The sequence below is a fragment of the Chiloscyllium plagiosum genome, chromosome 2 (assembly GCF_004010195.1).
Source record: "Chiloscyllium plagiosum isolate BGI_BamShark_2017 chromosome 2, ASM401019v2, whole genome shotgun sequence".
NCBI classification, from domain to species: Eukaryota; Metazoa; Chordata; class Chondrichthyes; order Orectolobiformes; family Hemiscylliidae; genus Chiloscyllium; species Chiloscyllium plagiosum.
Genome location: NC_057711.1, coordinates 131,942,043 through 131,969,581, shown reverse-complemented (window position 1 = coordinate 131,969,581; position 27,539 = coordinate 131,942,043). Strand labels below are relative to the sequence as shown.

Genomic DNA, 27,539 nt, shown 5'->3' with positions numbered 1-27,539 from the left:
ATGGCATTCCAATCAGAACTCTATCAACAAACAGAGTTAGACCCCATCTACCAGCCCCTGAGAAAAGGAACAGGAAGTGACTTCACCACAGGAAATGACATCACCAACCCAAACATATAAATAGAAAGCAAGAATCTTCAGCTTTTATCTACATATTTTACTGAGATAATCAGAAAAACCTTACATTTGTAATTAACGTTGTCATTCACAAATCAATACGAGCTGACTTTAAACTAATTCCCTGCTAAGTTAGCACTAATTTTATCTTATGTTTTTGTAGAAAAACTTATCCCATAACAACATCTGACAACAAATGCCAAAGCAGGCTCAAAGGGCTGAATAGCTGGACAGCTTCTTCCCTGCTCTTAACAGACATATGAACAGACCTCTCATATTAGCATTGTCTTTCTCTGCACCTTCTCTATAGCTATAACAGTATATTCTGTCTTCTGTTCTATTATCCTGACGTACTTATAGAAGGTAGGATATGCCTGTATAGCACGCAAAACAATGCTTTTCACTTTATCTCACTACATGTGACAATAATAAATCAAATCAAATTGTGCACCAATTCTCGGTATGTCTGTAGAAATCAAAGAGAGATATTAGGTGCGGCATCACAGCAATAGCAGTTGTAGATGGAATAGCATAAAAGGATACGTTGTTGGGTGAGAAAGGGCTAGGACAATTTATATTGGGGAAGCATGAGGGGTACACTGTTGGGTGAGAGGGGGCCAGAACAATTGATACTGTTGCCAAGGAACAAAAAAAGAAAAAAGAATGCGCTGATCAGGATTTCCAAGATGGAGAGAGCACAGATTGATGATGGGCACAAGTAAGGTTCCAAACTGATGCTCTCAGTGATTACCGGAGGAAAAAGAAACACTATTACTTAAAAATAAATACACCTATGTTTTCTTCCTTTATTTTCTGCCCAACCCTTTAGCTTATTGCTGGCGACCAGACTCAGCAAGTCTCACATGTCAGCAGCAGGAAAAAGGTGTTACATTGCATCAGAAGGGTGGCATCTCAAGCTCCAAGGCAAATACAACTGTAAATAACAATCTTTATGACCATATTTTGTGTCAGAAAGCATGACAAGAGTTTTTGCCCCTCTCAATTCACAGAACTGCCCCTAACAATTAAGAAAATGCAAATAAAATTTACTTACCCAGGGTTCATTTCCAACCATGTATCTAGTTGGACTGCTTTTGGAGCATCAGCTCCCTGAAGAACTTTTCCAGTTTCAACATGAATAACTTTGACTGGCAAATCACTCATCTGGCTGCTTTCATCCAAAAGCTTAAACAAATATAAAAGTTTTATTTTATAAATACAAATCAATAAAGGGACTGCACAAACCAGATAAAACATTATTAGGAAATTTCCAATACATTTTTTCATTTTTGGGATCATGCCTGGATGCTAAAACCCATGTATTAAAGTACACTGCACTGCTGACTGATCAAAGAAATGCATACTAATTCACATAATAAATTAATTCGATTGATACATGAATGCAAACAGTTTTATTCATAACATGCTACAATGCAATTTTTTTCCCCTTCACTCCTCGGTTCAAATCCAACTCAAATTTATGCAATGTAAATTTCCTCAGTGCTACCCATTTTACAATGCAATTTCACATGTACAGCAACAGCATAAATGTCAAAAAAATGGCAGCTTTATGAACAGGATGGTAACTGTTGAGAATATTGCAGTTAAAAAAAACTTTTGAGATTGGAAAATGATGCATTCACGATAATGTATAGGAAAATCTGAAAAATAAATGATCATTCTGCCCGATCTGTGTTCAAACATTTTTCTCCTCTTTAACTAGTAATGGTCTTGTCATGACCATACACAGAATATTTACAATAACTGATCTATATCTAGGTTTAGCAACTTTAAATATGCTGCACAGGCTGTAAGTTGAACAATTGTCTAGGAATCATTTCTTGCTCCAAAATTAAGGGAGAATGTTTGTTGCACCTACAGATGTTTGATATAATATTCCTTTCCCCCAACAGATTGGCCACTGTCAGAAATAGCAGCCAAATAGCTTCCATATCATCGAAGGGAAAAAAACACTGACCCAGCTTTGAAGAAATCAAGGAAAGACTACTTCGCTAAACAGAGTCTTGATTCAGAAACGGTTGTTGCATAGGCTGGGCATGTGGCAACAAAGCAAACATCAACCTGGTGGATTTTCCTCCCTCAAATGACATCGACTGAGGTCTTGTTGTTACTCTGATTCATATTAAAATGGGCCAATATTTCTCAGCAAGAACCCTTACAATTGTGCCATCTAAAGATGTGCTGGAGAGAGATAGGTCCTCAAAAAGCTTTTTCTGTTTTGACTTCACTCGTCAAGGCAAACAAAAACAAAGTCCAATTTCAAACCATCCAATAACTTGTAATTCAGGAGTAAAGGGGCTAATTCATTGGTGATACAACTCTGGCTATCTGAGGCAACGCCACAAAGTAAACAAGTGAAAAACTATGGATTTCACAAAACCTGAGGAAGATCAAAGGCACAAAGCTTGAACGTATTCTTTTTGTTTGCAGGAAACAGGACCCAGCATATGAACATTATTTTTAGTAAGCATAAATGAGCTATATTACAAATTCATCAAATTATCTTAACTTGTCCTGATAGCTGAACTAAGTCACTCAAGATTATTCATTAAATACTGCCCCATCACAGAATCACATCCAACAGCAAATGATTTGTTTTGGATTTTGGAAGTGTAGCCCAGTTGTGTAATCTGTGCTGTACCCAAGCAAGGATCAATGGAGTATGCGGTGTTAAGTTGATCAGCCAAATCAATTGGACATATATGGCTGGCGTTGTACTGGCACTGAAATTTATACTTAACTACATGATAGCTGTTTTTTGGACTGGAGGTATAGCCTGTTCATTGAAATACCACGTGAAAAGCCATTGCACAGAACAGCTTGCTCAACCTGCTGTTCACATCTTTGAGAAACTTTACTTTTCTAGCTAATTTAAGGCAAGTGAGCATTTTCATGTCTCGCATCGATGCCCTTTAGTTTGTTTGACAGTCTGCAAGATACTGTGTAAACAATAATTTTATAGGATAGTCAGTAACCCCAGAATGGCTTTGATAAGCTTGTTACAGGAGTCAAGCATTCAATGTGAGTAAATAACCAGAGCACTAAGACTGTTGATAAAGCCAATCTTGATAATGCATGAGGCTATCCCAAAATATACATTAACTGGTGAATATGGCTTTTCGGTGGACAGCAGTGAAGAACACATTAGTGGGTTTCTTGACTATGACATCCAGGAAAGACAGTGTTCTACCTCAAAAATGAATCGGAATACACTGTGCATAAGGAAATCCTTACAAGTAGCTGCAGATTCAAAGACTGTGAATCTATCAACCACATAGCAGAACTAGGTCAGAACTCACACAACACAGGTTATAGTCCAACAGGTTTATTTGAAATCACAAGCTTTCGGAGCGCTGCCCCTCTGTCAGGTGAAGTGCTTCCAAATAACCTGGTGTTGTGTGACTCTTGACCTTGTCCACCCCAGTCCAACAATGGCACCTCCACATCATAACTGAACTCGGCACAGGGTAGGAGTTAAGGGTTCAGTTCATTAAAAACGTGATTCTGTGATTGGGTAGAACCTGTTGGACAAGTGTTACAAACAACGTGAACAACCAATATAAGATTAAAAAAGCAAAATATGTGAATGCTGCATATCTGAAATAAAATAGGAAGTGCTGAAGACCCTGAAGAGAGTCACAGTGGACTCACAATATTGACTGTTTCCTTCTTCACAGTTGCTGCTAGACCCATTAAGTTTCTCCAGCACTTTGTTTTTATTTCCGATTTCTAGCATTTGCAGTACTCTGCAAATAATCACGGATATCTTTAAGTCAACTTGTCCAGATATTTCTGGATAGGTAGGTTTTGAACCCAGGCCTCTGGCCCAGAGATAGGATCAGTACCACTGTGTCACAATATCCCACTCAGTGAACTAATAACATGTTTCATTTTCACTGCTGATATCTTGAAATGCATAGAAGTGGATAAATCCCCAGGACCTGATCAGGTGTACCCGAGAACTCTGTGGGAAGTGATTGCTGGGCCCCTTGCTGAGATATTTGGATCATCAATAGTCACAGGTGAGGTGCTGGAAGACTGGAGGCTGGCTAACGTGGTGCCACTGTTTAAGGTGGTAAGAACAAGCCAGGGAACTATAGACTGGTGAGCCTGACGTTGACTGTGGGCAATTGTTTGGAGAGAATCCTGAGGGACAGGATGTACATGTATTTGGAAAGGCAAGGACCGATTAGGGATAGTCAACATGGCTTTATGCGTAGGGAATCATGTCTCACAAACTTGATTGAGTCTTTTGAAGAAGTAACAAAGAGGACTGATGAGAGTAGAGCAGTAGATGTGATCTATATGGACTTCAGTAAGGCATTCGACAAGGTTCCCCATGGGAGACTGGTGAGCAAGATCAGATCTCACGAAATACAGAAAGAACTCGCCATTTGGATACAGAACTGGCTCAAAGGTAGAAGACAGAGGGTGGTGGGGGAATGTTCAGACTGGAGACCTGTGATCAGTGGAGCGGCATAAGGATCGGTGCTAGGTCCACTACTTTTCATAATTTATATAACTGATTTGGATGTGAGCATAAGAGGTATAGTTAGGAGGTTTGCAGATGACACCAAAATTGGAGGTATAGTGGACAGCGAAGGAGGTCACCTTAGATTACAACTGATCTTGATCATGGCCAATGGGCTGAGAAGTGGCAGATGGAGTTTAATCTAGATAAATGTGAGGTGTTGCATTTTGGGACAGCAAATCTTACCATTAAATGTATAAGACCTGCTAAGGTCCAAGGGAGTGTTGCTGAACAAAGAGGCCTTGGAATGCAGGTTCATAGTTCCTTGAAAGTGGAGTTGCAGGTAGATAGGATAGTGAAGGTGGCGTTTGGTATGCTTTCCTGCATTCAATATTCTGACCAATAAAGGAGTTGGGAGGTCATGTTGCAGTTGTACAGGACATTGGTTAGGCCACTGTTGGAACATTGTGTGCAATTCTGGTCTCCTTCCTATTGGAAAGATGTTGTGAAACTTGAAAGGGTTCAGAAATGATTTACAAGAATGTTGCCAGGGTTGGAGGATTTGAGCTATAGGGAAAGGTGGAATAGGCTGGGGCTGTTTTCCCTGGAGCGTCGGAGGCTGAGAGGTAACCTTATAGAGTTTATAAAATCATGAGGGGCGTGGATGGGATAAATAGACAAAATCTTTTCCCTGGGGTGGGGGGAGTCCAGAACTAGGGGGCATAGGTTTAGGATGAGAGGGGAAAGATATAAAAGAGTCCTAACAGGCAACTTTTTCACTCAGAAGGTAGTACGTGTATAGAATGAGCTGCCAGAGGAAGTGGTGGAGGCTGGTACAATTGCAATATTTAAAAGGCATCTGGATGGGTAGATGAATAGGAAGGGTTTGGAGGGATAGGGGTTAGGTGCTGACAGGTGGGACTAGATTGGGTTGGGATATCTGGTCGGTATGGACGAGTTGGACCGAAGGGACTGTTTCCGTGATGTACATTTCTATGACTCTAAGTGATAACCATTCGTTTCAAGGTCCTGTTCATTGCAAACAAAAGGAATATGTTCAAGCCTTGCACTTTTTGTGAATTACCTGGGAGTTTGGTGAGTCTATACTTCCCTATTTCTTTGTCCACAGCAATGCTTCAGTCGAAGTCAATTTGTCAACCAATAAGTACACTTTTTTCTTGCAGTATAATTTTTGTGACCGTTTGAAATTTAGCATTCTTCTGTTTATCCTGATGGCTCCAAGATTAAAAGCAATATCTAAACAAACTCCTACGGAGTGTTAGTGAACTGACAAACCAATGGCTTGCATTTCCTCTCAAAATGTCAATTTGACAACTAAACCTAAAAACGTACTTGCCTAGCCATATTAAATGTTAATATTCTATGCATTACATAAAAGCTCATTGTAAAAAGTCAGTAAGCAGAGACACAGGCAACTCACCTCTCCATCAGGAGCAAGCGTAGTACTTGCTCCTTCTGCAGCTTCTTCAGTTTTCTGTTGGTTTTGGAAAAAAAGGGATTTTTAGATGGAGATATTATAAAGAAATGCAGCATTTGATAATTTGAACCATGGGACCATAACATTTGCCTCAACGGGAACAACAGTAGGGAAACAAGCCAAACATTATTCTTACAATATTTGCTGCTATCCATTAACAATTTCAAAATAAAAATAAAAACTACAGTGCAGCTTAGAAAGTACAGTGAATTCTTATATCGTTGTGCAGCACTTCAGACTGTTGGAGAAGATGGTGTTGAGAAAAAACAATAGTGAGATAACAAAAAAGAAAATTAACAAGACAGCCAGAAGGAACAGAAGGAATTCACTCTTATAACGGCAAATGGGTGCCCATAGAACTTTACAGCTAATCAAATACTTCCGAAGTGCAGCCATTGTTGTAACATAGGAAACATGGCAGCCAAGTTTCACACAACAACTTCTTACAATAAGCCAATCAGAAAACCCATTAAATTGATTGAGTAATAAATATGTCACACCAAAGAGAGGTTCCCTGATATTCTTTGAGCAGTGCCATGTGATCTTTGTATGCACGTGACAAAATAACATGGCTGCAGTTTAACATTTCACTCATAAGACAGGCATCTACATCAATACAGCACTAAGTACCAGGCTAGCATACTACTTAGTCAAGGCTAATACCATATGGAGAAGAGCATTGGAAGGTAAAGAATATATCTTTGTTCTTGAAATATTCCTAGTTTGGGTTTCCCTGCAGTACTCTATTATTGTTCAAGAAGGCAGCTCACCCACCACCTTCTCAAGGGCCAGTAGTGACAAACAGTAAATCCTGACCCAGCCAGTGATGCCCACATCCCACAAGTGAATTAAAAGAAAAATCTTCCCATACACCCATCAAAAAAGGTCACATGTATGTGTTATCTGAGCTTACATAAAGAATGTATCTTGGGTGGGGAGATACAAGATGGCCACCTACTAATTCATGTTCCATTACACATCGCTGACTTCAGACAAGAAAGAGAGTAAAAGGAGAAACAATCAAGAACCAAAAAGAACAAGAATGAATGAATGAAATTGGAAAATAAAAGGAACATGGATCACTACAGCAAAAAATAAAATCAAAACTGTAGCAGATACTTTCCAAATTCCTAGGAAATCATCATCTTGCTATTTCTGTCTGAAGTCAGAGATAAAAACAGGGACAAAAATCAACTTTATACTTCAAGTTAAATGACTGCAGAAAATGGCCCATGTACACTGCATACTCGCACTGGGTTTTAACTGAAAATACAAACCTTCTTTTTCTTCTTCTTTTTCTTCTTCTCTTTCGCAGCCTGGGCAGCCTTATGTTCATAAACCAGTTTAGTAAGGCTCGCAACATACTCATCTGTTTGCTGAAGCAAGTATGCTAGACGTTTATCTTTTTTCTGGTCAATTAGTTTACGATACCCTTCTTCATCTTCTGCCTGTTTTTTGGAAAATTAAAAAGTTAATTGACAAAGCTCATGCAGCATTCACATCACACACAAAAAAACATTCAGCACATTAGGACCATGCCAGTACATATGATCCATACAAACCTTCTGCATTGAAATTTATCAAAATATACTAATTTTCCTTTCACGTTGACATTGCAAATCAATTCAACAAATCCCTGTAATACAAAGTCCACATTCTAACTGTTCCCAAAGTAAAGGAGTTTCTCCTGAAGAGTCGACTAGTGGCTATTTTGTAATCATGGCCCTAGTTTCAGTCTCCAAATGCAGTCTTCACCACAAATCCATTAAACACATTCATAATAGGACTGTTGTCAGATTATTATCCAAGCTTACTTTTCCTGAGAAAAAGCCCAAGACTATCCTCGAGGTTTAAACCTTTTGGCTCTGATATCACTCTAGTAATGTTTTTAAACCTTCAGCAATGCCTCTGTCTCCTTATGAAAATTAATCAGAATGGCTCACAATACTCTTAAGTATCATTTAACTGATATTTTATCCTAACTTGTCCATCTTTCAGTTCTGTCCCACTACAAAGGAGCTTGGTGGTTGGTATACATTTTAAAACAGCATTAGCTTTCTTTGGTCTTTTCAGTGATTGGATATCTGTGCTCCAGGTTCCACTGCTTCTGTTTACTTACCAAAAGCACGCAGCCACCATATTCATCCTGCCATAATGTATCACCTCCTCTCATCTAAACTGCAGTTCATTTGCCAAATAACTTACATATTCATTCTGCAATGTTAATGTCATCTTGTATTCTGCAACATTCTTCCTGTGTTAACTACTCTGCAATTTGGTGCCATTCACAGATTTTGCACCTTCAGATTGTTAGTATGAATAATGAACAGCAGTTTTAACACCAAGTTTCATGGAACACCACTTCCCATCTTTTGGCAGTACAAGGAAACACCTTTGATCATGGCTCCCTTGCTTTGTTTTCAGCTTATTAAATTGCTCTGCTGCTTGTCACCTTGAAGCTAACATGTTCAGACCTCATGACAGAAGACATCTTATTAGAAGTTTTTTTCAAAATAAACTTCTTTTTACCACTATTGTATTGGTCTTGTCAATGTTGTTATTTCTACAAAAGAAGTTCAACAAATTTGGTCAAGCTTGACCTCCCTTTTGAAATCTGTGTTGGTTATTCCATTATATAATTAGCTTCAAAATGGGTGAGGAGGTCACCACAAATTCTCTGTCTGACGAGAGCTCCAAAAAGAAATGTTTGAATAAAGCATTTCATGATCTTTCCTACAATCCACATTTGGATAATTGTTTTTTGTTTAAAATTTACATTAGAATTTGATGGGGTCAGCTATTGAATTTGCCATACTTGCACTAAAATGACAGAATATTAATACAGATTAATAAAAAGCATTCACAAGTAATTATGAAAGACAGCATCCAAAATATGTATAAAGTAGATACTACAATACAATATTTAAAAAACTGTAGCCACAGATGCTTTCTAAATTTGGTCCTCAGAACTCAGCATGAGATTAGCTCTTGTTACAGCAATTAAATTCAACCTCTTTTCTGTTATCAGAACTATAGACAAACAGTTTCTGCATTTAAATGCTTATTTTACGCAAGATTTCTGCTGCTCTGAACATGTATAATTAAAGAGATTCTACTGCAACAGAATAATACAATCACCAGAAGAACTCATTAAACATTACCATCAGCCGCCTCATTCTTTCTTTCTCAATCCTTTCTGTTTCTTTCTTCTGCTCACGTTCAGTGTTGGCATGCCAAGTACCAATTGCTCTGGAAAGTTTCTGAATTTTTCCAGTAACTGAACGATGATATTCCTTGAAGTCCTTAGCATGCTGCAGTATACTATTGAGATACTCCTAAAACAAATAAATTATTGAAGAAATGTATTTAAGTGTAGTGTCAGCAAATCCCTTGATAACAACAGTATCAAAAGTTAGACGTAACCAGCAAGACCATATCAAGAGCAAATTAGAGGAATTAGCTTTTGTTTTTTCTGGTCTGGAACAAAATTGATCAGTGAACACACAATAAATGCAGACTGGCACAATTATGATGCAGTTTAGGTTTGGATCATGTTACAATTATATCATATACAACATAACGTATAGCACGAGGTCCATAAAGAGTTTCCTTTAGTACAGACTGAAATATAAACATCAGCCTGGAAACCTCAATTAATTTAAGATATCTAGATGAATGGATAAAACACCAGATCATGAGACTCATAACTATTTGCATCTTTATCGTTCCTTGTGATCAAGTTCAGATATTCAATCAAGCCATGTGCATCCTCCCTGCTCAATTACATTTATTCTATTCTCCAGAAAAAGTGTGAACATGTCATAAAAAAAGAGCCAACAGTTTAGATAGGAGGTATGAAGGGAGAAGGAAACAAAGGAGATGAATGAGAAGAGAGGGGAAAGAATGGAATGTGTGAAAAGCAAAAGAATGGAAGCAGTGAGATGAGATGTGAATTGGGATATGTGAAGTAGAAATACAACATGACCGGTTAGAAGAGACACACATTGGGACCAGCAGAAAATGGAGCCAGTACAGGGCTTCAAAGGAGAACAATGGGATGAGTGCCAAGTGACAAGGTTCCCTCTGGAGTTGCACAGCCACATGGAAGTTTGGCAATGTATCACATCGAAATAAATTATCCACTTCCAACTTCATTACAGTTCTGGGATTTCTAAACTGTAAGCTGACAATGGACCAAAAAGTAGTGCTCAGAGAAGTTTGCAATCTGCACAGTGCATTAGTTTTGAGTAAGCAAAGAATGTCACTCAGAATTCCTTACACGTCTAACAGTACTACTGGAGGACATGGTATGGAAACAGGAAAGCAAAGTCTATTAAACACTGCACCCAGAAGCAGTAACATGCAGTTTCTTAGTATTGACGTAAACAATTGTATAAAAAAGAAACCTGTCACAATTAGTGAAGATCACCACACGAAACAAAGCCAATATAAAAGAAAAACCAGTTTGCAAATCCTACTTCATAAGTACTGTGACAACATTAGCAGCAAAACTAAGGATTTGTTCTAGAGGTACTATAGGAGGTCAGATCTACATTTATGCAATCCTTAAGAGGTGATTATTAAACATTTCTTGATCTATGGTGTATACACTGTAAAACTGCATTTAACTTGGCTCCAGTTTTCAGTCTTCGTGCAACTCCTAATATCCAAAGTATCATAACTTCCACAGGTGATTTTTTTTGACCAGTGCAGAATTGATGGACTGGAGGGTCTTTTTCTGTGCTGTAGATCTTGAGGACTCTATGACAAGGGTGCCCTCACTGAAACCTGTTTCAGCCACAACTTTTCAACATTTCATAATTCATCATTCATTGTTGCTTAGCAGTTGACAATGGAACCAAAGGATAGGCACATTAAAAGTCTATCTTCATTGTATTACCAGTTTGTGGGACAATGCTATAAGGACTCGAAATTCTCAGTTTAATTTTTACCTCATATACCACAAGCGCTAGGTTGAAAATTTATTTTATGCAAATAAAGGTGGTACAGATCACACATGCATTAGAAGTATGTATTTGCAAACGTAGACAGAGACTATCTCCCTTTAAAAACCAAAAGCACTGCAGATGCTGCAAACCAGCAACAAAAACAGAAATTGCTGGAAAAACTCAGCAGGTTGTGCAGCATCTATGAAGAGAAATCAGAGTTAATAATTTGGATCGAGTGATCCTTCCTCAGAACTGCTTTACTTTCCTTTACTTACTTAACCCATACAGTTGGATCAATTATAAATTTTAAAGAAAGTAGTGAGCATACCTGGTGTTTCTGCCTGCGCTTGCGCTCTTGCTCAATCTTCTGCTGCTTCTCCAGCTTCTCGGTGATTCGAGCCTCCCTTAATGATTGCCGTTTACTACGTTTGTAGGCCTTCACATTGAGTGCTGTCTCCAGAGTGGTGTCACGTCGCATACAGGCAACCACTTCTTGCCTCAGCTGTTATTCAGGGGGAAAAGAAAATCAATTATTATCCCAGTCTTTGTTTTAAATACAGGAAAATGGCATGGAGGTAAAAGATCAAGCATGATCGAATTGAATGGCAGGGTGTGTGTATACGTGTGTTTGTCTGTGCAGTGATTGTGTGTGTATATATGTGTGTTTGTCAGTGCACTGAGTATGTGTGTATGAGTGTGTGTGTCAGTGCAGTGCTCCATGAATTGAATGGTGGATTCCTGTTTTAATGTTCCTAGATTATTTGTGATCTAGTTAGTTTTACACCTTCCCAAGTTCTCACTGGTCTGTCAGTTAGAAATATAATATCATACTTTATACAGTTGCAATCTATAACAAACAAATATAGAACCATTCTAATGCCATGGAAGACTTAAAGGTCTTAATATAAATTTGAAGATTAACTGGTTCAATATTCGGAATGTATGAAAAATAGACGTTGTACGCAAGTCAGGCCTGTACTACAGCTTGCATTTGAAGCTGACAAGATGCTTAAATCAGTACTGGCAACTAAAGTTAAGGTTGTCAGTGTATCTGAGCTGCATTACACCAGGTCAGTCACTTGCAAGCTTAGTAACAATATGATGCACGTTAGCATTGTAAACGCTCACAATGAGTAGACTGTACCACAGCGGTTCAGCACAAGTTAGCCAAATGCCTAAACTGCACTGCAACCCCTCCAGGTTAAAGACTCATCACTACACAGACATGAGCCTAACGGTAGTGATTTGCAATGATCTGGACACATTGCCTGAACAGTTGGTGAAATTATATTGAATAAACAGTTGAAAAGGAAAAAAAAGTCAGAACAGGCAGGATTAGGTGACTTTTCCTTTACTGTATGAACACAAACCTGCCGTTGGAAGTTCAGTAGTCGAAGGGCTTTTAACTCAACAGTAGCTTTATTGCGTAAATCCGGAGGTAAGGAACCAGGTAAGTTTTCAAGCTCTTGAATACGATGAGCAATCCGAGCTTGAAGCCTTAATGAAAAGAAAAATAAAATTAAACTTGAAGTGATTCGGATTCAAGGAACATGTAGCTTAAATGATAACTAATTTTTGGAATAGATTCTATTCTCCTGAAAAAGTGTGAACATGTCACAAGAAAAGAGCTAACAGTAAAAAGATCTTGAAACTAGTATGTTCTAAAATATTTGGTACATAATTTCTTTACTACCTTGTTCATCTAAAACATCTTAGACAGAACATTTAGCATAGAAGCAGTCATTCACCTGATTAGTCCATGCTGGTGTTAATCTCTACCAAAGTACACTACTACTCCATTAGCCTCACCTCAATTATTCAGTACATCTCTGTTAACATCCATGCCCTTATCTCTTTAGTTTCCTTTTGAAAGTATTGAATATTTGCTTCAATTCTTACATATGGTAGATCAATTCACATTCAAAAGACACAACAAAAAAGAAATTTCTCATTTTTCTACTGTATTTAGCTACCTTGTGTTTATAATTGCTGTTTTAGATTCTCCCACAAGTGAATAATATCTCTACGTCTCATAGGAGGTGGCAATGGCATAGCGGCACCATCATTGATTAATCATTCAGAGACTGAGGCTAATGTTCTGGCGACAGAGGTCTGGATCCCAACATGGCAGATGGTGAAATCTTAATTTAGTAACAAATCTGGAGTTTAAGAAAAAAGCTGGTCTAATCGTGACCATGTAACATAGTTGACTGTAAAAGCCCATCTGGTTCATTAATGTTCTTTAGTGAAGGAAATCTGCTGAATCAGGTCTGAACTATGTTTGACTCTTAATTGCCCTCTTAAATGCCCACATCTTGTGGAAGAATAAAAACAAATCTATTCTGTCTAATAAATTATCTCCAAGGTTTCTTATTTTCTAAAGAAAAGACCGGTTTAATCTTTTCTGATCATTCTTATGGCGATCACAGGACTGGCAAGGACACTTTAAAATGATAAACTGAGGAAGCATGATTGCTATCTACATTATTAAAGCGGAATAAATAATTGAACTAATTTAGAATTCTTGCCATTGCAACAGTGTGAATTACATTAATTCAGATTATTCAGGTCAGTGGATTTCTCAAACCTGTTTATCAAGGGATAGCAGTTGGTTTTTTTCCCCAAAAAAGTATAGATCATGAGCACTGAATCATTACAAAAGTTACCAAAAATCCCAAATCTTTTAATGGTACTAGAACTATTCAAAAATGTAAACTGAGAAATTACAGTATTTTTCATTGCCAGTAAGAACAAATCTAGGCAAGCTTCCAGACAAGCAAAAAATCAGTATGAAGAGTACAACATTGAAATTATGGACAGGAATAGGTCATTCCGTCCTTCAAGCCTGCTCCACCATTCAATGTGATCATAGCTGACCATCCGACTCAGTACCCTGTTCCAGCTTTCTCCCCTTTCGGTTTTATCCCTTCAGCCTGAAGAACCATATCTAACTCATTGAAAATATTCAATGGTTTGGCCTCAAGTGATTTCTGGGGCAGAGAATTCCACAGGCTTACTATTCTTTAGTGAAGCAATTTCTCCTCATCTCAGCCCGAAATGACCTCCCTTGTATCTTCAGACATTTACCTCTGGCTCTGTTTTCTCTGATCAATAGATTCTTCCTTCTTGCATTTACCCTGTCTAGTCTGGTTATAATTTTGTAGGTTGCTAGGAGATTCGCCTCATTTCTCCTGAACTCCAGTGGAAGGAGCCCTAACTGATTCAGTTACACTCCCGAGCTCGGTCTTATCAACCCAAATCAACCATTCTGGTAAACCTTTGATGCACTCTCTCTACAGTCAGAGCAACACTCCTCAGATTCGATGACCAAACCTGTACACAATTCTCTAGATGTGGTCTCACCAAAGCCCAGTACTATTGAGTAAGACATCTCAACTCCTATACTTGAATCCTCTCACTAAGAAGGTCAACACATCAGCTAACTTCTTGCCACCTGTCGCACCCTGCATGTTTCCTTTTACTGACTGGTATAGATGGATATCTAGACCTTGTTGCAACTCCCCTTTTCCCAATCTATTGCCATTCAGATAATAATCTGCCTTCCTGATTTTGCTACCAAGTGGATAACCACTTATCCAGATTTTACTTCATCTACTATGAATATGCCCACTCACTTAACATGTCCAAATCACAGTGAAGCAGTTGCATCCTCCTCATAGCTCACCCTCCCATCCAGCTTTGTGCCATACCTACACAAAAACAAAACTCTGCAAAACAGCTGATTAACATGCCTAAACCAGATAATCACTCAACAAGTAGCTAACTGACACCAGTATTAACAATACAACTTACCTGTACTCACGTTCTTGAAGAATTTCAACAGGATCTAATCCCTGCGGTTTCTGGATGGGTGTTATACGGTTTTGCTTCTGATGAAGTTGGATAGTAGGTGAAGGCTGGACAACAGGCTGTTGAGACAGTGAGGCCCCAGGACCAGATGGAGTTGCTTGTACAGCCGGTGCAGGTGAAGGTCTTCCACATGTAGCCTGAGCAGGCATTTTTTGAGGTGTATTGGGAATACCCATCTCATTAACTTGACCTAAAACAATTAAATTCCAATGAGAAAATGATTAAGATATTACACAATAGATAAAGTAACCAGTCAAATTCAAATTAACTTTTGGCTTTATCTTCAATTTAGTTTAAATGTATTTGTTTTGAATTATGTCTCAATTGGTTCATCTGTTATGACAGCAAAGACTAAAAGAGAGGTGTACAGATATAGCACGAAGAGAAAGTATTTCATCTACTATCTAATGCCTATAGTAATGGAAGAATGAATGATCAGTGGATTGACTTATCTAGTTATCCCAGCCTAGGAAAATATAGTTGTAAAGTGATACAAGTATCATTTACTTCCACTTTATAACTGCATTTCCCAATATACCAAGACTAACTTGCCTTCAGCAAATAGAGTAATTAAATTCAGCAAAAATATTTTAATGGCTAAAATAAACATGGCTAATGGAAGGATAAAAATGAGAAGAATGGGAGCAGACGCAAATAGACAGATGCTTCCTAGTTTGGCTTGTCAAAATATATTTTATTTGCATTGATTGACGGTGATGAATGCTAATCTATGGAAGTGAAACAAAACAAGCCAGAGTTTCTAAAAGTAGTTACAGAAATAGAACAATTATACAACACCAAAATATACTATATCACGTATAACAGACATTCACTAAGCAGGACCATTAATAAGCATAAAATTTAGATTTTTAAATTTAGACTTTATTGTCACGTGTACTCAAGTACAAAAGTACAGCGAAAAGTGAACAGTCTGTGCTCTAATGATACCTCAGTGAATAAGCAGCATTTTTCATAATCAATTTATTAAAACCAATGATTCCAGAAGTTCATGAAACTAATCAACAGTTAAGAAACTGACTCAACAATAGTTAATTTTACATTTTAAAATGCATCAACATAATTGTGTTCTTGAATAAGTACAGAAGTTATGCAGTATGAAAATATCAGTTAATCTGGAAGATTTACTTACCCTCTGTCCAGGGTTTCGGAACATTAGTAACATGCCCTTGCATTATTTGTGAGGGCCCTACAGCCTGACCAGCCATTGAATGCATGCCCATGTCTGAAAATTAAGAAATGTACATTGAAAATATCTTACTCTAGATCTTAAACTCCAGGAAAATAGTGCTCATTTATAAAGGAGAGCAAAATATTAAGTAACACATTTTATATCATAACCACACACAGTTAATGGAGTCAGAGATGTACAGCACGGAAACAGACCCTTCGGTCCAATCCATCCATGCTGACCTGATACCCCAACCCAGTCTAATCCCACCTGCCAGTACCCGACCCATATCCCTACAAACCCTTCCTATTCATAAACCCATTTGTACCAGCCTCCACCACTTCCTCTGCAGCTCATTCCATACACGTACCACCCTGTGTGTGAAAAAGTTGTCCCTTAGGTCTCTTTAATATCTTTCCCCTCTCACCCTAAACCTATGCCCTCTAGTTCTGGACTCCCCGGCCCCACGGAAAAGACTTTGTCTATTTATCCTATCCATGCCCCTCATAATTTTGTAAACCTCTATAAGGTCACCCCTCAGCTTCCGATGCTCCAGTGAAAACAGCCCCAGCCTGTTCAGCCTCTCGCTATAACTCAAATCCTCCAACCCTGGCAATATCCTTGTAAATCTTTTCTGAACATAAAATAAAAGTTTGTCAATTTTGATAAATCATACCATAATGCAATCTGCTTTTGGATAAATTGTAAATTTTAAATTAACCTACATAGGTATGGCCATCCTTGATAAGCTAATTGGTGTTGGGTAAAGGAGGGGAGAAATTAGCATGTCAGCAACTAATAGTGGCATACTTTTAAGAAATTCCTTTTTATTGTAGTCATTTTGCTCAGGTGATATTTTATTAATTGCTCTGCTTCATTGTATAGAAGGTCCCTTGGTGCATTAAGTAGCAGTTAAAGGGGTTAGGACAAAAATAATTATGTATGTACAAGTCCTTCACAGCCTTAATGTTCCCAAAACTGTTTACAGCCAATGAAAGGAGGAGCACAGCCATTTAACATTTAAAAGAAAAAGCTGCACCCAATTTATACACAGCTAGATTCCACAATTATCATCAAGATACACAGTCAAACTAAAGCAAAATATTGCTGATGCTAGAAACCTGAAATTAAAAACAAAACAAAATTCTGGAAAAATTCAGCAGGTCTACTAACATCTGTGCAGAAAGAATGGGAATTAACAGTTCGAGTGCGATATACTCTTCCTCAGTTTCAATACAACCAGCATTTTTTTTAAAAAGGCAATGTTGGTTGATAGATAACTGTTGGTCAGTACACCAAGAAAACCATCACACTCTTTGAAAAAGTAACACGGGGGAGCTGCAATTTTTATAGCCACCTGGGGAAAGAGGATGGGTATGAACTGGCCTGGAAAATCAGGCACTCTGGGTCCTGACACCTAAATAATGTGGTTAGATTTCCACTGGGAGGAAGGAACTGGCAACACAACCGCTTTAACTAATTGCTACTGAATTCATTAGTATGGGAGCAACTATCAGCAATTGCAAAATGGGAAACACAAAGGGACATGTTTGGGCATAACCATCAGGAACACAGCAGGAAGCTATTAGCATTTTTGATTAGGGTGTGGAGAAATTATGTATAAAACAGGTAGAGATTTAAACTGAAGCTGCTCAAACAGCAGCATAAAGTTACCATCTTGACAGGGACTCTTGTGATACCTCTTGGCCAGAAGGCTGAGGTTCGAGTACCACCTACTCCAAAGGTACATCATAGTACGCCTGAACAAGTTGATTAAAACCATCTAAAGCTGCTATAACTAAAGCTGAATGGACTGATTTATTTTTTAATTCTTGGGACATGGGTATTGCTGGCTGGGCCACGTTTATTGCACATCACTAATTGCTCAAAGGGCAGTTCAGAGTCAACCCTGTTATTGTGGGTCTGCAGTCACATACAGACCAGACCAGGTAAGGCTGGCAGAGTTCCTTTCCAAAAAGGATAGCAGTGAATCAGACAGGTCTTTACATCAACCAACAATTGCTACGTGGTCACCATTAATCTAGCTTCTTACTCTTAATATACTTTTTAAAAAAAAAGCGAGTTTAAATTTTACCATCTACCATGGTGGGATTCAAACCCATATTCTCAAGACATTAGCCTGGGGCTCTGGATTACTAGTCCAGTGACATTACCATTACTTTCCTTAAGGAGGAAGTATTCAGATTCTTGAGAGGAGTGGGAGACTGTTATCATTCACAATCACTCTATATACCAAGCTGGCTTGGACTGGTTTAATGGGAAGTCTTTTTCCAGATGGAGGGAATAGTACAGCTCCTGCGATCACTACTGTCTAAGTCCATTCATGGCAATGTTTACCTTTTAAATCATTCCTACATGTTTAGTTTTTTTTTGGCATCTTATGTCCCTAACTGGTACCAACTGATTCCAAACTAGTTACAGGCTAACACTTTGAAAATTGCACTGTGTCACCGATGTGGTGCAGAGAGGCACCTGAAATGTTCTGGGCATGGTATATTTATTCCAGAATAAATTTCAGCCCAGGACCCTTTTTGAAACATTCAAATAGGAGGACAGACAGAGCTTCAATTTAAAAACTTATGTGAAAGACAGCACCTCTGATGATTCAATATTCCCTCAGCACTGCATACCTGTCAGTCTGGATTGCACAGATATGCACAATTAATATAATGGACTACATAGCTCAAATTCTCTATTGGAGATCACACCAAGAAACTTTCACTTCAGAGACTGGAGACCAAGTGAGCTAAAGCTAACACTCCACTGCAAAAATAATAGGAATAGCTCTAAGGCTGTGTCGAAAGAGAATCAAGTTTAGTTTAATTGGTAGCTTTACTGGTAGATCGTTAACTTTTTCCAATGAATAGAAGGTCTGACTAGTATTTAGTGTTTGTCCTTAGTGATTGTCCTGTATAAATAAAACAGGTATAAAACAAATTAGCCTGATAGTGATTTATATCCAGGCTAACTTGGGATTTAAGATATCAATAAGTGCATCTGTACACAATTTTGCAAATGCCGTTAAGATAAACCCCATCAACTGTTGGCCAAGGACAGAGTTCCATCTTTGTCTTGTTCCTCTTCCAATAAAATCAGGGGCACATTCTACCACTCAACATCTGCTTCATGGTTGTGGGCTCTGTCCAATTATCTACTTCACAGACAGACAATCATAGACATTTCTCCTCATATTAAAGAGATAATTGATTATAAACAGATTATGGCACCACTCCACAATCATGGGTATGGCCAAGGGGCAGGCTTCCATGAACCATCACTGCTGGCACAGGAATCAAACCATCATCATACCATACTCCACCCTCCCCAGCCCGGTAAATCAGCTAAGCAATTCCTGCTTGGTTATCCAAAGCAAGGCAATCTTGCTTATAAAAGAAAGTTTGCCTGTAGAGCTAAAATGTCAAGTCAATAAGTTCAAGTATAGTAATTGAGTCACTAACATCAGAACATATTTGGCAAAAGCCCTATCCAAAAACATTATAAATCTTCCCTATTAACTTACTACCCACATGCCAAACAGGCTATCAACACTAGTATATATAGATTAATCACCACTATATGAAACAAAAACAGAAGTTGCTGGAAAAGCTCAGCAGTGTCTGGCAGCATCTGTGCAGAGAAATCAAAGTTAACGTTTCAGGTCCATTGACCCTTCTTCAGAACTGTTCCTGTTCTGAAGAAGGGTCACTGGACCTGAAACATTAACTTTGATTTCTCTGCACAGATGCTGCCAGACCCTGCTGAGCTTTTCCAGCAACTTCTGTTTTTATTTCTGACTTTGGGTTTTTACTACTATATGAAGCCTAGAACAACAACAATTTTAAGATGTTAAATTGCTTAATGTTTAGGTAAGTCAGACTCTTGAATTCAAACAGTTTGACATTTGATCAGAACAATTTGAAATCTCAGCTTCAACTTAACAATCAACTGAAAGACATAACTTTACGGGTTCCTTTTAATGAATTGTAGGCTACAGAAAATGTTCTGACAGTTGCACCAAAAGGCGATAAAAGCAGAAATATATGATCCTTAACCACAACAGTTAATGGTCTAAAGAGCATTAATAATAAATTGCTGGAAAGATTAAATGACCATCAGCTATAGTTATAGTCGTAAAAAAAGTGGAGAAAACTTTTCTCAACTAGTATTGTTGAGACTTTCTACTTAAATGCAGAATTAGTGTTAAAGCCCCTTCCATGCTACAAAAACTGTGTAGAATCAAAAGCTTGCCAAGTTACATGACAAATCCAAGACGTTTAGTGCAAAGATCACAAAAACTTATTCTTCAATCAATTCAGCATTAGACATGCATTACACTCATGAACATCTTCCACGTGTTTACTGTGAATACATCTTGCCTTCCCTGTCAGTAGTCGTAACTGAATGAACACCAAGTATACAAGCTACATGGGACTGGAGTTTCTACAAAGCTGTTTCTACAAAATTAGCCAAACTAGCACAAAAAAATTTCAAGTTCAAATGGTTTGGGGGTTTTTTTTTGTACTGGTGCAAAAAATGAGAGCCTAATCCCATCCATAAATAGTGTCTTAGTGAAAGAGAAAACAACATTAATGTTTAATTTTTAAAAATAACTATTGAGATGACTTTTTTTGTGTAGCTTCTTCTACTGATTCACATTTTTGAAAACTTAAGTTATATGTGCTAGACTGACCAAAATTAGGATAAACCCAATTTCAGCTTATTAATAAAACTGCACACACTTCAAAGAACTTTTTAATGTAACTGTTTAAAATTCTGAAACATCACCAACTCAAAGCTAAAAGGTACAATGACCAAATGTGAAGTGACTTAAACCATAAACCTGGGAAACATTGATTTGAGGTTAAAAGCTGAAACTTCAAAGAATTAGAAAAAGGTGGAAAAACAGCAAAATATGCAAACCATATGTCGACAGAAGAGTAAATGTTTTCCATGTGTTTACAACCGTAAAGCATACCTAATTCCCAACTGATTCAAGAATGAATTTTGTGACCTTTGCACCCAGTGTTATCATTTCTTATTTCGCATATACTTAAACTTAGTTTTGTCAAAATTTTCATAAAAGCTGTCAAGCCACAGCCCATTTTTGTGCTTGAAAGTTAGTGTCTATTTTGCATCAGTCTTATTGAAAGACGTAGGTTAAACTGACAATGGAAATACATTGCATATTTTTAATGCAGACATGCAAAGGAGATAATTGTGTCTAAATAAATCTCATGTTCATAACACTAAAACACAAAACAATGCTACATGTCTGATCTTAAATGCAACGATAACACATGTATAACTAATCACCTCAATATTTAATACCATTGGTAAATGACAATCATTAAATTGTGGGGCTCAAATCAAAGGTACACATCCTTGCAAACTGGATGATATTTCAATGTACTTGTTATTTTTTTAAAATGCATATATCCAAATTCAGAAAAGCATGTACACCTTTTGGTAAAAACAAATACAAAGTTAAGGTATCAAAATCAATTTTCAGATGTGTATAAATATATCTACACATGAAAATGCTGCTTACAGTTACACAGAGCCTTAAAGACAACATTTTAGATATCTGGTAATATACTGAAATCTAGATTTAGAATTTGGATCAAAATCCAATTTAAAAATGTAGTAATTTTTATTTCATCTAAAAATAATGGTTGTCAACACTTCTATATAGAAAAACAAATTCCACTATACTTAATGGAGATACTGGCACAGAGCCAAAATCAAACACAAAGAGAGATAGCAGGTCACCACAGGGAAAAATACATTGAAGGTCCAAGTAAGATTCAATAAGCCTAGTTAATTTAAACAATTAGGATTTGACCCTCCTGAAATATGCCTTTAATTACATAGTAGCAGTCATCTTTACAAGAAAAAAGTCCAATTTACATGGAGGGCAGTTTTAGGATGTTGTACATGGTGCAGTGTATTGTCTTATGGAGCTGCCAAATCCCACCAGCCATCTCTTACAGTGCCAAAGTTGTACCTCCCCTTGCAAAAGAGCTTCTTTGCTTCCCTACAGAGTGAGATTGCATCTGTCAATCATTCTTCTCTTACTATCCAGCCTCACTCAAACAGACATCACCTCAGCAAGGTCAATGTCCAAACTGGATTTCTATCCCCTTTTCTCACCCCTGCTCAGTAAAAAAGGCTTCTCTCTTCTTCACAGCCCTTGTCAATGCTTCATTTTTCAAAAATATATGTGCAGCAGTTCCAGATTGTGAATGGGTTTTGTCCATTTGCAAGTAGGAATGCAATGTTAGACTATGTAAAACAGCTGTTCATAAGTACAGGAAATGTTCACATGCTGGAACTTCAGAATTACACCCCTGGATGAGATTGCATTCATAAGTACGAGCGCACGTAAGTTAGACATTCATAAATAGGGAACCCCTGTATCCTCTTCTCTGCTCCATCTCCTCTAATTTTCATTATTTTTTCCAGAGTTACAACACAACCAAAATTGAAATCAAAGTTGATCATTGCATTCAACTATTCTTACATACTACTTGACAAACGTTACTTGGTACAGAAGGAGGTAATGAAACAAAGCAAGTTTATGCAAAAGGACCCCCCCGACCCAGAAACACATTTTCTGCTGTATTTACATATTGCAGAAACACACATTAGGAGAGTAAGGTCTACAGAAGGTTGTTGCCGATAGCCGTGGGGATTATAGTCATGAAATCCTGCACATGCAGAAAGCAGATGATCAACATATGGCTTCTCCAGGGAGTCTGCTGTTACAACAGCACAACAACAAACTTTAAGATTTTCTTTAGGGATACAAGGTGAAGGAAAGGTGGGGGTGGGGGAACTCATGACTATAAAGTGGGTCCTAGAAATCCTTCTGCTTAATAAAAGAAAAGCCTTCAGGATATGTAAACAACTGTTATCCTGTCATTTGCCAGGAGATGCATTTAGATGTTCAGAGACCTGGCAGCTTGCATCATACTGCGAATGTAAAGCAGGGAAGGTGCTGGAGCCAAGTTTAGATTATGAATTATTGTGATTTTTTTTGCTAGTTTATACGAGTGTGAATGAGGAATGCCACGATGCCTGTGTTTTGTAGAACATGAGTGCGCAGCTTTTTCTTCTTAGAGGCATACAATTGTAGAGAAAATTAAAATTGGAGCAAACGGTTAAAAGTATAAAATGACAATGAACAGAAGTAGAAAATAAAGTCAGTCAATTAATCTGAGATCCTGGTTAAAGTAGTCATAAGGATTCAGAACAAATTTATTACAGGATTGATCTCTTAGTCACTTAGTTTGATTTTTCCTTCGAAATTAACGCAATTGTTCATTTGATTCAGAAAATGAATTTTTACAGGGTCTACAATGGTATGAACATTATTGGCAATGTCTTCACAGTGTTGGTTAAAAGTAGCCATGGGCTAGCTTAAGTACATAGCACCAGTGCCAAGATGAAATTTACCTATTTTGATTGTTATTTTCTTAATAGCACTTGGTAGCATAGAACTCGAGTATTGGTGAAAAAATACATTTTGTCAAAGCTTTGTGTCTTACACACATCAGAACAATTCACTGCAAAAAACAATATTTAGACTGCATGAGAGTACTAATTGATTGGCAAGTGGGCTCTGATTGGTGGAAGTATCACCATGGATAATGCACCAATTAAAGATGATTGACTGTTAACTTCCAGATTTTGTTTAAATTTTATACCGGCTGGTTGATTCTGATTGATCAGGACATTGCCCTGAGAAGTAAACCAGTAGATGATTGTTACCTACTGGATTTTAAAAAAGACACAGTCCATATGTATGTCCTTTATGTCTGGAAAATAATGTGTTGAAGAATAAAGTCAACAATACAGGTTCAATCCCCACATCAGCTATAGTAGCTCATAGAAGTCCTGCATCCTCAACTTACTCCATGTTTGTGAAGTGGTTACCCTCATGTTAAATGTAACCATTTGGATACAATGTTTCTAGCTATTCAACATACAATTTCTGAATGACTAGGTTACCGGAAGTCAGGATTTTAACTTTTAAGACAACTAGGTACACATGCTTTTCAGTTCTATCACAGAATTCAATGTGTACTTTACTGCCTGAAAATAGACTAACAATGTTTAAGTTTTCAAAAAATTGACAATTTATCCTTAATATATTCTTTCCATACAAATGAAATGTATACTTACTAGGTGGTCTGTTGTAAGCAATGGGAGCTACTTGCTGTTGCATACTGGGTAGTGATCGCTTCCCCTGAACAGCTAGTTGCAGATTATCTGGTAATGGTTGTCCTCTAGCAAGCATTTTGTAGGCCAGAATCTGAGCCCTCAATTGATGAAGTTGAACTGGATTGAATGGTGAAGGACCTCTGTTCTGCTGGCTCATGACCTGAGGATCTCCTTGCAACATTGGTGCAACCTGGGTTGGTGGAATCTGAGGAGGAGTAGGACCACCTGCTGACATTGGACTAGGAACGTGCTCTGGTACACTCATAGGCGATGGATGAGGAGACAGATAACCTGCATAGAAAAATGGCTTTATGTCATCAGATTTTAAACGCAAAGATTGAACATTATATTTCTGCACCATTAGCTTTAGATTATACTAGAAGATTTGTGATATATGTTTCATGGAAGTGCATCCCACAATAACCAAACTTACTTACCAGCTTCCAGTCATGAAAGAGGCAGATCACTTAGAACTTAAGAATCAATTTAGGAAACGCCAAGATTTAACCTGTTCTATTTGTTAACCATTTTAAGATTTCTGGAGGAAATAGTCCATCATCTAGGTTTTCTCAACAGGTATTTTGGGCATCTAGTTTTGTTTTCTTTTCCCATATTGCTCTATTACAATTTAATCATGACTTTAATCTTCTTGCATCTGGGTTACTCTTTCCACTTGCTTCTACCAGTTGTCCTCTTCCATCTTTCTCTCTGCATTTAATTGCTGCGTGCCATTTGCTCCTAATAATTCTGTGATTTCAACAATCATTCCCGTTATCCCAGAGCTACAGGGATCAAAAGTGTATAGCTGAAAAGATTAAGTGGGCAGGCAACAGGGCACTAAGGGAATGAAGGAGTGGGAAAATGTGGAATGACTTGAAGCCATTTCCTTCGGTGGAGAGGGGGGATTTGGAGAAAATAAAATGACCGTCAGTATTTACGTTTTTGATCATTCAATAATCATTTTCACTTTGAGCCTTAACTTTCAGGTTCACAATTAGTTAGACCCCATAAACCAAGAGCAGAAATGGTGGTGTCTACTGATGGAGCTTAGGTTGGTGTTCTGGGATAAAGCTTGGATAAGGGAGTAGACAGGAACAACTAATGAGCATGACTGCAGGGCTTTTTTTAACTGAATTGTGCAAGTGCAATGTTTTCCAGGACGCATAACTGATTCACAGAATCCCTACAGTGTGGAAGCAAGCCCCACCGATCCTCAAGAACATCTCATTCAGACACAGCCCCAGCCACCTACCCCATCCCTAAAACCCTGCATTTCCAATGGCTAACCGACACATCCCTGGACACTATGAGGAATCTTTTCAGCAGCTATATATGAAATTTGTTATATTGAAGATGAACTGGCAACATCTTTCCAAAGTTAATCCTCAATAAGTGTTACTGTCTCATATGACTAGATGTTAAAGTTCATCATACAGAACACCAGCATTTTACTCTTAAAAGCTCACTCAGCCTCAATTAAAAGCTAACAAGTCAGCCATAATGGAAAATCACGACGGGTGCACATCACATGTCCACTGTGAATGTCAAGCATATCAAACTAAAATTGGGCACTGTGACAAACAAGTACATTATGAAATTAGATACTGAAGCTTTGCTCTATTCCTCCTTCAACCTTCTGGGGATCATTTCTTTTTTAATGTGACACATTCCCACAATGATTAGACACCTAATTTTGAAAAAAAAATGTATTCAAATTTCTTTCAACAACACTCTTTAAAATCACAGCTTGTATTTTGCTAATTAATTCAAGTCAATACAGTTTTACAATTTAAATTGCATTCATAAAGAGAAAGAGTTGCATTTATTTAGCACTTCATCACAGTTCCCAGAAATGTCTCCAAGCCTTAACTTCATGTCTGAACTTTAAAACAATTTAAACAAACATAATGAATGATATATAAAATAAAATATTACTTGTGAGATAAAGCATAATTTGAGTTGGAGAAAAGGAAAATGTAGAACTTCAATCCAGTTACAAGAGGTGGGAGCAGGAGTGGAAATTATCAGAGCAGATTGTGCAAAATCACAGGATATATCATTGAAGATCTCGCCATAACAAATTACTAGTCTTAATTATTATGCATGGCAGGTCACAGCCTCTCATCAATAAGATCCAAAATCAGTAAAGGGGGGAGGGGGAAGAGGTTAAAGGAACTTCTGACTCAACACAGCCTTTGAGCAAAACAACACGATAGTTAACAGAATGGTTAAGTGAAAGCCAGACATGCTGATGTTTGGTATTATATTTATGACCACCACTAAGGTCTCTAAGTATGTAAACAAATAACCTTTAATTAAATAATGACATACACATTGAACCCTCATCTTAAAACCTTCATCCTGCAAAAAAAATGTTGGGGAATTATCCTTGACTTAGGAGGATCACTGCAAATTCCAAAAGAAAAACAAATGGGAAACAGAAAGTTAACTATTAATGAAGTGCAGAGCTATTTTATTCAAAATTAAATGGGATGAACATGTCGTTATGTTGTAGACATGTTCAAAACCAAGGTGGCTGCTAACACTGACAATTCATCAGAATATGGTATTGTAGTCATGAGTTTTCAAAACAAATTATCCTAAAGTAAGGTTACAACAGAAGCAAATCTATGGAACTTCTCACAAAAAGGTATTGGATATGCTGTTTCACAATAAAAGAAGTATTTATCCCATTTACAGCGTCACATTCAGATCAAGTTATGGTGACTGAATTAATCAAATTATAGGTTTTCCACCTTAGTTTGAGATAGTTTTGCCACAGCTTTGAGAAATAAATACTGTAATTTTGTCTGTTATTCAGAAAGAACTCAATGAGTGACATATTTCCTTACTGCTGCATAATTAATCTTTAAAGCTGAGGAGCTACAGCAAGATGCTATAAAAGATGTACCAGCTGGAGGCAGCTACCTGATATTCAGCAGCACTTGGCTGATCCAGGAATTTGGCAGAACTGAGTTGGGATGATGGAATTCTGGCATCATCATAAAGGGGGAATGAAGCATTTGGCAGAATATTGGGGCACAGAATGTACATTTTGGGCTCATTCCAATCTCTCATCTTTCTTTCTAGTACACAACTGTCATTAATTATAATGCTTACATTTCCTAACTATCAACAGAATACAGCTGAGGACCGTTTGATGGAGACTGTATGCTTAAG

The 27,539-nt window shown here is 37.7% G+C and overlaps 1 protein-coding gene across 5 annotated transcripts in view; it reads right to left on the bottom strand.

The window, feature by feature from the left end:
• The window catches only part of smarca2 (SWI/SNF related, matrix associated, actin dependent regulator of chromatin, subfamily a, member 2), a 134,296-nt gene that overhangs the window by 74,893 nt on the left and 31,864 nt on the right, over window positions 1-27,539 (bottom strand). For all 5 annotated transcript variants that reach the window (XM_043718451.1, XM_043718468.1, XM_043718430.1 and 2 more), the window contains exons 4-12: window positions 24,321-24,650; window positions 16,077-16,169; window positions 14,870-15,116; window positions 12,427-12,553; window positions 11,385-11,558; window positions 9,269-9,442; window positions 7,385-7,555; window positions 6,051-6,104; window positions 1,172-1,302 (exon numbers count right to left, since the gene is read on the bottom strand). In XM_043718451.1, coding sequence (XP_043574386.1) covers window positions 1,172-1,302; window positions 6,051-6,104; window positions 7,385-7,555; window positions 9,269-9,442; window positions 11,385-11,558; window positions 12,427-12,553; window positions 14,870-15,116; window positions 16,077-16,169; window positions 24,321-24,650 — 1,501 coding nt within the window. The remainder of the gene's footprint in view (window positions 1-1,171; window positions 1,303-6,050; window positions 6,105-7,384; window positions 7,556-9,268; window positions 9,443-11,384; window positions 11,559-12,426; window positions 12,554-14,869; window positions 15,117-16,076; window positions 16,170-24,320; window positions 24,651-27,539) is intronic.